Raw genomic sequence first — 10763 nt, forward strand, 5'->3', positions numbered from 1 at the left:
AGATTTTAACCCGCATGTTACGCGGGTTACTTTTAGGTTGTTTTTATAAACAACTATGAGTACATATAACTATATAAGTATGTTAAAATTAAAAGTAGTAACTTATGTATGGGTTACTTTAATTTTTTCTAATATACATAATATTATGGATTTTATTGTAGAAATCAATTAATAACATCATAGTATGAACTCCAAATATTTTATGAAATAAAGCATTAAAAGTTACAATTAAATTTAGTTAAAGTAAGAAAAGATTTCCTTGAAGACGACATTTGTTGTCTTGCTAGTTTGTTTGCCATATTTGTCTAGGATAAGTACTTCAAACCCTTTTTGCTTGTAACTCTTGATAAGGCGACATATAGTTGTCCGTGTGAGAAGACATCATTCTTTAGGTACAAACCAACCCTATTTAATGACTGCCCTTGGCTTTTGTTTATAGTGATAGCGAAACAAACTGAAAGGGATTTTGTCGTCTTGTAAATTTGAATGCTATGTTCTTGTCAGAAGGTGTTAAAGCGATTCTAGGAATAGATATTCTTTCACCAGTATTAGTTCCTGAAAGAATTTTCACTTCAATTACACGGGTGCCTAAAAAAATAACCTAAAGCCTCGTTCCATTGCATAAGCCTTTCTTTTGATCAATATTTCTTAGAAGCATAACCGGCACTCCCACTTTTAGTATAAGGCTATGGTTTGGTAGTCCCGCTATTTTTAGACCATTTAATAGCTCGGTAGAGTATAAAGTTGGATCAACATTTCCGTCTATATATTATATATTCAGACTTCAACACAGAATCTGAGCTTAAGTACTTAACCGGTTCACCAGGGAAGCTTTCGATCAACCGGTCATTTATTTCATACACGACCTCATTTGTTGGTGCAAGTAACCCTCTCTGTTGAAAGTAATTACGGTCTTCGGTGTTGTTTAAAATGTCCGGATACACAAACTGAATTAGCTTTGTGATAGGGTCATTACATTTTTCGAACAGTAAATCAGTTGGTATCTCTATTTTTGTTGTATCGTCATTAGGCCCACCGACTTTACCTTCTCCGATGTCTAGCAACCACTGTGCAAACTTTTTTGTTTCCTCTATATCAGGAGATGGTTGACCAATTGTTAACCTTAAGTTTCTTGTTAATCTAAGGATACGACATTCATTCTAAAAGTATGAAGAACATAGGGTTGCCTTTACTATTTGTTGTCTGCTTCCTTTCTGAATTACTGGCAAAATTTGTCTAAAGTCGCCTCCAAACACGACAACTTTTCCTCCGAACAGTAGTTTAGATTGCAACACATCTTTGCATGATCTCTAGAGCTTGAAATGCATGTTTGTGGGTCATTGGGGCTTCATCCCAAATTATTAATTTTGTTTTTTGTAATAGCTCCACCTCATCCGAACCTCGTTCTATTACACAAGAGGAGTCCTCATTCAGGTTAATTGGAATGTGAAATCTCGAATGCGCTGTTCTACCACCGGATAGCAATAATGATGCAATTCCAGTTGAAGCAACATTCAAAACAATATTACCTTCTGTCGTATTGCTGAAGTTAATGTCTTCCATAAGTATGTTTTCCCTGTTCCACCATAACCGTAAACAAAAAAGGCACCACCGTTGTTCTTGTGAATAGCTTTTGTTATTGTGTCAAAAATAGCTTTCTGTTCTGAGGTGATTGTGGAGAAGAGATTTTGAAATTCTTTTCTTTCAAATTCTTGATCGTATGACTATTCGTCAAGGATCAGCCTATTATTGATAACAGATAATGATTCTTCATCGGGAAAAGGCATCGTCTCATACCTAGTTAAGCTAGTGTTGTTTTGTTGTAGTATTTTCTGGATTTCAAGTAAGGTAAGGTTCTTTATCTGTTCTTCAGTCAGTTGCAACTCTGTAGAACGTTTAAATAAATGAGAATTTTAATCATTAAAGACTAAAATTTGACATTAAATATTTGTAAGGACATAGCATATACCTGGAGATTTTAAAAGTTTGCGTTGCTTATAGATTATGTCTTCTGAGAGGAGTTTCCATGTACTGATCCATACATTTTCGGGTCTAGAGAGACTATCAGTAGACACATTGTAGCAAACAATGATTGTAGGTAATCACCTGAACCTGAAAGGCTTGCTTCTTCAATTCCCTGAATGTATTGTGTCATCATCAAGTAATCCAAGGGCATAGCATGCATCTCTGAAAGTATTGTATGTTTGACCGTTAACGGTACGTATTTCTTCAAAACTCTTTGGACCTTTCACTCTGTTTATAAGTACCCTAAAAATATGCTTCTCCAAGAGCAGGAGATATTGCGTGTACTCTACCAATACCAAATCCCAATTTTCTTCGTTGCCATCCACGTGGACTTAGATGCCAGACGAATTTTGTAGAGAATTCTGAGTATGTTAGTTTACGTGCCTCATGATCATTTCTGTTACATTCTATCCATAATTCAAACATTGAAGATGAAACGGTGTCTGTTTTTTCTAGCACATTTTCAATGTCGTCGTCTGTACCATAAATAATTTGTTGTTTGCCAGGAAGGTGGAAAAGTAGCCTCATAACAGCTGGAACTCTATAATGTACATCGTATGCAAAAATACGCCATGAAGCCTCGCATGCTAACATATATCGACAATCATAGAACTCTTTAATCTCATCAATGTTTCGGTCTATGTTATTCTGATCCTCTCCACCATTAGCGAAATACATAGTTGCTTGATCAGGCCCTTTGTTTATGTATTTGAAAAGATACTTGATAGATGACCCCTGATTACACCATTCAACATTTATGTGAGCGTGATATCTTTTTAAGAGTTTGATGTTGTATGGCACAACACTTCGGTTATCGAGCTTTATATCTGACTTTTGAACAAATGCACCATTATCACGTCTTCTGTATAATGGAAAGCCGTCTGTGTCTACTGAAGTTTCATCTTGAAAATTCTTCGAGAATTTTTTGGAACACTTGTTGTCTATAACATATGAGCAAGGTTTGTTATAATGGGCGCAAGGACCGTGCATCATTAACTCAGACACAAGGTTATATAATTCTGAGTCTTCGTTTTTATCTGGTATCTCTGCACTGATATAAGGATTAACATGCTCTACGTTTGGGAGTTTATCTTCTTTTTGCATAAATAAACAAAGATGGGCATGAGGTAAACCACGTTTTTGAAACTCCACTGTATAAACGACTGCAAATACAAATAACAGTTTAGCATATAAATAAAATTGTTTCTTATTAAGATGTATAGAATACCTACCTGCTTGAAGTTTTCCAAGAACATGATTATCTTTCAAGTCTTTAATTAATGAGTCTAGTTTAATTTTAAACAGCCTGCATAATATGTCTGGTCTATCATCTGCGTTTAGAGACGTGCCTTTAAGTAATCTTTGCACCTCAGGCCATTTTGGATTGCATGTAACTGTGATAAAGAAATCAGGATATCCATACCATTTACAAAGTGTCATAGCATCCAGATAGTTTTGCATCATATACCGAGCTCCTCCTGTAAACGAAGAAGGTAATATGAATAGCTGCCCAACCTTTAAGACATCAGAACACCCCTTATCCTTTAGAGATTTTAGGTTCTCAAATGTTACACAGACCTTAGTTCTTTTTGTTTGCTTCTTATCTAACATAGCCTTTCTCTTTCAATCATCGTATAACCGTTTACCATTATCTGTTGAAGCAGTCTTCTTGAGTATAAAGTAGGTGAGAATTGACCTACTCTGTCTTGAAACAGAAACGCAAACCATTCCCTCATTGTAGTATAAGGTCGTTTGCTATCATCATCATCTTCAACTCCTCTATGCTTAATTTTAATTCGGTAACCATCCTCGCCATTAATAAATATCAGCGGGTATTGAAGAGGCATGTATGAAGGGTGGAGCTCATTAAGGTATTCTAGATTTCCTCCTATTTTTCTCACGACAATATCACGTGGCTCATATGATTCCTCAATATCTCCTACAATTAATGCAGCGACTTCTGAAGAAGTAGGAAGGTTATAAGTTCTGCCATCTTTTTCCCTGTTACATATAAGGCGTAGCTTCAGTTCTTTATCAGGCTGTTCATTACAAAAATCTCTTGCCATCTATAAGTTTTGACTAAAACATTTTGGCGATCAAGCATTTCTTTCAACCATGTAATAATCTCAGTATCCAGCCTCTTTTTGTCATTTGTCATACTAATTTTGTTGTCGCTGAAATAATTATAATAATTACTATTAATGTTGGGAAATAAATAAAAAGGTAATAAAAATGATAAAACGATAATATGTGTACCTCAAAATGTTTTGTCTATTTTCAATTTCGTTGTCCGTATCATATATGTACAGTTGTGAGAATTTGGGTTTCGTTCCATCGTTGGGTAGAAGACTGCCAATAGCATGATAATTCTGGCCGCTCAATCTGAACACATACGGACCTTTCCCCTTATTAACAGATTTGTCAATTTTTCCTCCCATGGAAATAAAAGAAAACATCGAGTTATAACGACGAATGTTCTTCAAGAAGAATTTGCTTTTAGCATCATTTGACTTGAATAGTTCTTCATACTGAGGGTTTGATGTTTTTACTTGTGGTAACTCAACAGCCCCATATCGGCAACACAAATTAAAACTTACTTTTGATTTCTTGCTTTGACCTCTTTTTCCCTCGTCGATCCAGAGTTTAGCATGGCATATCTCGCACACAACTGACTGGTCTCCATGATCTAAGTAATCTGCATTTAATAAGCAACAACATTAATAATTATTTTTAACCAAATTTCTAAATATGTAAAATCATGTAGGAAGATTATGTAATTTTACGGACCTTTAGAAACTCCTTTATATTTTCCATCGTTGTCTGTAAAATGAATTCTTGTTCTCTATAATCCATCTTTGCTCTCCTACTCATACGATTCTGTTTAGACACATAGTTAAGTATGTTTGAATGAGTTAAATTTGATGATGATGTCATATTGGATAAGCAAATCTTTTTTTCTCTTTTAGCATCCAAAATAATTTTTCATCTCATACGATATACTTTTGAGGCTTGGAGTAACTAAGTTTTCCTCTTTTTGCATTCAATAACAATTTCCTTAGAGAACGATTGGTTTTTGAGATAGCCTTCTTTATTGAATGACCTAAAATAATATGTATATATGTGTGTGTCAATAACCAATGTAAATATAAAAGTATGGTTCCCTTAATACACAACCAGAAAAAAATGTAACGATGATTTAGTGTTTCCAACATGAAAACCAATTTACAGTAGCATATTCACGTAAACCATGATTTAATGTTTCCAATATAAAAACCAATTTTAAATTTCTAACCATACACAAAAAGTAAGAATAATGATAAGTGAATTGAATACTTATGGAGCAACAATAGTTTAGAGGTAGTTACCAATTTCCCCATTGGCAATTGAAGCTACATTGGTTCTCCAAAACCAAGCCCGCAAAGTAAGAAGGTGGTCGTACCTGTTACATTATATAAACATGTATCAGAAAATAAAAAGAAATTATAATGACGTTAACAAATTATAAATACCTTAGGCTTGCAGACGCTGATTAAAAAGCAATCGTCTGAAACTCGGTCGTACACAACCCGCACATTGTAACAGGGACACGGCGTGACCTCTGCATTGGTTCGATTCGATACGGAATGCAATCCTAAATGACATAATGCAACATAAAGTTCTAAGAATTTATAAATTACGTCATAACATTAAAAACAATTTAAAAACATACATAAATATAGATAATCTGAAAACTTTACATACTGGTATTTTGAAACATATAGAAGCTGATAGTCACACCTTTTTTTGGAATTAACCATAATGCCAATTCTGAATTGAAGAAAAAAAATTTCTAAAATTACACATGTAGTTTGTACTGTTCACTCGACTGTAATCCAAAACTACAGATGGCCTTTTGAGTGGTTGGAGGCTATCTTTTCTGTTAAGTTTGAAGAAAATGACCAAAATGCCCTTTCTCTTAAAAAAAGAATAATGGGACTAATATGCAATTGGACAAATCAGTTTACATGGTTGGTTTCAAGTTTCAAACTGACCGAACAGTTAAAACTGAGAAACCGCAAAAACCAAGGCGTTCAAATTGGCTGAGTTTATTTGTTTAGTGTCTTACCGAAAGTAACTTGTTTAGAGTGCTATCGATTCCATTGAAGTAGGCTTCCAGCAACATCTCAAGTTGATTTATGTTTTCAATTTCAGTAGGGACGGATGAACTGGACAAGCTTCCATGTTTGTGTGCATTCACATTACTAAGCACCCTTTACGGTTTATACGCGCCACTTGTGGACCCCACAGAAGATGGGGGAGGGGATTTTGATCCTAAGACCATACTTAGTCTCCCACCCCCCTATGTGAAGAATTTTGACTACACATAGTCTAATCCCAGTCCAGGTTCAAATGCTCAATAATATATATCATTTCCTTCTACTTGATCGTTACACGATTTCCTTAGTTTCTTGTCAGTTAAGTACATCTCAGCCATATCATCCTTATCATTCATGGATGTTCTATATATATGCCTAAAAATATAACTTTTTAATCATGTTAGAGTTTAAAGATTATACCTGAGTATCAAGAATTCAAGAGTGAGCCATGCAAACTCCAAAGCTAAAACTTTAATCATCCAGCCCTAATAGCAATCGAACCGAAATAGTTGAAATTAGGTGAAAGAGTGATTGCCTGTCACGCTTACAATACTATCAAAACAACCAAACTAAAATAACAGGGGTTTGTACCAGGGGAATGAAGATTGCGTCAGCACTGGGGATGTACACCCGACCGAAGTTGGCAACCAAATTGTGCAACTTGGCACCGTTTATAGTGATGCAAAATAAGACGGTTTTAAAAATCAGAAAATGTGTATAGTATACGTAACATAAATCTGATATTTGAGAAATATAGACACTAATTTATACCTTTCTCTCATTATTTGGCTGCATTCTCCCATGTTGGTTTCTGAATATAATGTAACAACGGATAACATGAACTTTAATAGAGTGTTTTACAAAAAACAAAAATACTATTATCTTCATGAAATGTTTAATAGGTGTATCTAAGATTACCAAAAGGTTACTCCAATGACTCCAAAATTGAATGTTTGCAATCAGTTAACCAAAATAGTATTAGTTAAAGGAGCAATTTTAAAAGCCATAATCAATCAATCAAATCATAAGAAAATGCTAACTTCGTATCAGAAAAGCAAAAACCCTAAAATCCTCTATAGTTCTAACCAAATCAGGAAACCAATTCAATGAAAATGCATAATAAACCATAAAATGAGAGAGGACCTGTGAGTCACGATTGCGAGAAAGTGCCGTTGTGAATGTGTGGGATGGCATGGCAGTGTAAGGACGAATTCGAGAAGAGCAACTGTTGGGAACCGGAATCGATTGATTGATCACCTTAAATTCGTTGATTGAGTTGAAATATGAAACGACTTTCAATTGAAGGTGGTCATAAAGGGACGTCGCCTGGCTCTTAAACGTCACTGGAGTTCATAAAGTAACGTTGCCTGAGGAATTGTAGGTCGCCTGGTGGCCAGTATTTAATATTTACGACGTCTCGCCATAAAACGTCTTAAAATAGCAAATTACCATTTTATCCATTCAATATGTTTTATATGTAATATAGATGATTATATACAATATAGAATACATATGTTTTGAAAATTGATTTGATATTCATATCCTATAAAATATGATTTAAATATAACTTATCACCAAATTCAAATACAATATTTTTATTGAATCATATAAAATAGGATTTAAAAATACTAAAGATCCTATATTATTTTATCACCAAATTCAATCAGGATGATATCTTAAAAAACCGTGATATAAAACTTTGTCTAACATTTTAAACTAATTTAAATATCTTTCTTTTAATATACATGACAAAAACGACCACGAAACTGCCTGGGTGTAAGCCTTTGGCTGGGATTTAACTACAACAGATCTAACCATTCTACTAACTTAAAAATGATATACAGGCTAGGATAAACACACCACTAACTGGTTATATATTCATCAATGCCTTTGAAAATGATAAATATTTATATCCATGTAAACATAATATTTTAATATGATTAATTGAAATACTATAAAATAATGTAAGATTTTTTAAGGGCGTCATCCAATTCTTAGATCCGGTACAACCAATGAATCGGTGAGATGATTGGCTCACTGTCTGGTTTGATTATGAAAACATTTAGAATAACAAAAAATTGGCTATAAGAACCTTAAAAGAATAAAGAAATATAAGACAAGTACCTGATTAAGCATCCATTTGAGCCAACACTCGTTCTTGGAAGAACTCGTAAACCAATCCAAATTATAAACTTTATCAAGTGTTTTAACGATTGTTGAAGCACTATCCATCCAACTTTTTGGCCCAAAAATCTCACCATTTGAGCTTACATTCATATGACTATTTAACAGAGTCTAAAATCATCCACTTCCCGATCTTTGCTCGACACAATTGCAAATAAACGAACTGGATTCCAGCACACTCTGACCTGGAAAATCAAGTAAACAATTTTATTTCAAAAACTAATTATGTCACGCGTCTTAATAAACGGCTAAGATTGTTTTTGGTTAAAAAAATTACCTATTGAATGTTTTTGGCTTCGGGTAATGCAAGTACGGGATGTAAGACCGGTCAACAACAGTGTCGTGACAGGATCGTTCAAAGTCTTCAAAGAATAAAAACTTGTTCTTGTTTTGTAAGTTCATTTGCTTCAAGCAAATAATTCAGTAGGTTGCAGGTACCGGTTCGTTAACTGACAGAGCATGATAAAAAATGTGAAGTGTTAATTAAAGTTATCTTTTTTAACATTTCAAAAATACTATAAGCAACTTCTTCAAGGTCACAAACCGTTTCGAGTTAATTTTTCAACCTTCTGTTGGTTCATTTTATCAAAACGCATAAGAAATCCAAGGTTAAGATTAGAAGGGAATCTTGACAATGAACTCGAAAACATATCAATGGTGACGACTTACAATAAATAAAATAGTAAAAAAATTATCATTTTCATTGATAAAATATTTATGGTTACATAAATTACTAATATCCTTAACAAAATCATACTGTATCCTTAACAAATTCTTGATTCTAATAACAATTCACAAAATTATTTTGGTTCCATAAATGAATCAGGTAATGATTGAAGTAAATTAGTAAATGAGTAGCTAACCTATTAAGTCCACAACATTAAGAAGTAGTAGTTCGCCGTCGTTTCCGTGCCGGAGAATCATCTAGCCTGTGACAACCAATTAAATATAAAAACCTAAAATTCGTAATTAACTACAAAAAAATAGACAAATTAAAACTCACAAAACTTATGGCTTTGGAAACGATGTCGTTTATCCACCCATCAATTGGAATTGGATACCAAGAAAACTAACCAATCTAAATATTTTCATGTAGTTGGATCTTGCAACAACAAAAAAAAGATGGCTTTGGATCTTCAACAAAAACGTTGATGTGAAATTACAAAGTTAGGTATTGGCTTCAGATTTCAAACATATATACGATCCGGTGTAGTTGGCGACATAATTAGGATTTTTCTTGGCGAATTCCGGTTCTTCTTCATCAGAGGATGGTGACGTGGATGTTGAATTTGTGATGGAGATCGGAGCTGCGGCTAGGGTTAGTAGGTTAAAGAGACGATGACGATAGAATATGGATTAATTGAAGCAGCTATTAGGGTTTAGATGAAAACCATGGTGAAAGAAAGCAGCTATTAGGGTTTAGATGAAAACCATGGTGAAAGAAAGGGGTTATTTGATATCGGGTTTTAGAGGATCCAACTCATACCCATTTGACCCGCGAATTTCCAATAAAAAACCCAAATTAATGAGAGACTTATATTTTAAAATGGAGCAATCTGGTAGCACGAGAGGGGGTGGGGGAGCAACGTGAGGGCTTCATTGGTAGGCAATTATATAGATAGTTAGATTAGATAATTAGGGTTTATAATAATAATAATAATAATAATATAGTAAGACTTATTATACTAATAAAGTATAGGCTAGATACAAAGGCTTGAACCAAACACACAAACCCGAGACCCGACTCGTTTAGAATCCGTAGCCCGCCTTATGCCAAAGCAACGATTTATGGGGCCCGTCCAAGAAACACTTGAACATAAAAGCTCGTTATAACAATTAAGAAATTAAAAGGAGCGTGCGATGAAAGATCACTTGTAAAAGGTTATATATATATATAACATAAGTGTAAGGATGGGAACATAAGACAAGTTAGAATGAGAATTAAAATAATAATAAAATGAGGTTAAAGTATATTAAATAAAGAAGAATACATGTCGGTTTCCGTTAACTTAAAAGTTAACCCTTTTAACCTTAGAAATAAATGACAAGAGATTATAGAGGATTAACACGTGTACGTTATTAAACAGTTATCCGCGCACAGCTCATGAAGGGAATTACAATTAACGGTGAACGTAACAGGATTCAGGTGAGTTCTAGTCCCTTTTATGTGTTATGTTTTCGGGGTTATGTGCATACTACGATGTGTGTTAGATTTATACATTTAACTTAAATGGTAAGTGTATATTAGATATATGTTTGCGTATGAATGTGAATATTATGGATTGAGTAACTAGTATGCACGTAGTTGTTTTATTAGTTACGATTAAAGGATGTAGAAAGGAAATGTAACGAAGGTAGAGTTATATGGTATGTTAGAGGGCACCAGACCCTAATAATAACCGAGTTTGTAGGGCACTG

At 34.0% G+C, this 10763-nt stretch overlaps 1 protein-coding gene across 1 annotated transcript; it reads right to left on the reverse strand.

Moving 5' to 3' along the window:
- Positions 1-2268: 2268 nt before the first annotated feature.
- On the reverse strand, positions 2269-8747 carry LOC143578617 (uncharacterized). Its single transcript, XM_077062135.1, has 12 exons — positions 8623-8747; positions 8510-8530; positions 8286-8427; positions 6582-6646; positions 6446-6536; positions 5598-5656; positions 5391-5464; positions 4282-4720; positions 4112-4199; positions 3672-4064; positions 3258-3567; positions 2269-3188 (listed from the first exon to the last, which is right to left on the reverse strand). Exons 1-12 carry the CDS (start codon positions 8745-8747, stop codon positions 2269-2271), a joined length of 2727 nt encoding a protein of 908 aa, XP_076918250.1.
- Positions 8748-10763: the final 2016 nt, after the last annotated feature.

This window comes from Bidens hawaiensis, unplaced genomic scaffold (assembly GCF_021521415.1).
Source record: "Bidens hawaiensis isolate Kalapana, Puna unplaced genomic scaffold, B.hawaiensis_p1.1 tig00001461_1, whole genome shotgun sequence".
In the NCBI taxonomy this organism is placed as follows: Eukaryota; Viridiplantae; Streptophyta; class Magnoliopsida; order Asterales; family Asteraceae; genus Bidens; species Bidens hawaiensis.

What these genes read in the sequence shown, in the direction of transcription:
- LOC143578617 (XM_077062135.1), bottom strand. Translation starts at nt 8,747, where the DNA reads ATGAACTTACAAAACAAGAACAAGTTTTTATTCTTTGAAGACTTTGAA. An exon ending in AAGCCAAAAACATTCAATAG is followed by an intron (nt 8,531 to 8,622) that starts GTAATTTTTTTA and finishes TTGATTTTCCAG; the next exon opens with GTCAGAGTGTGCTGGAATCC. An exon ending in TCTTGGAAAACTTCAAGCAG is followed by an intron (nt 3,189 to 3,257) that starts GTAGGTATTCTA and finishes TTGTATTTGCAG; the next exon opens with TCGTTTATACAGTGGAGTTT.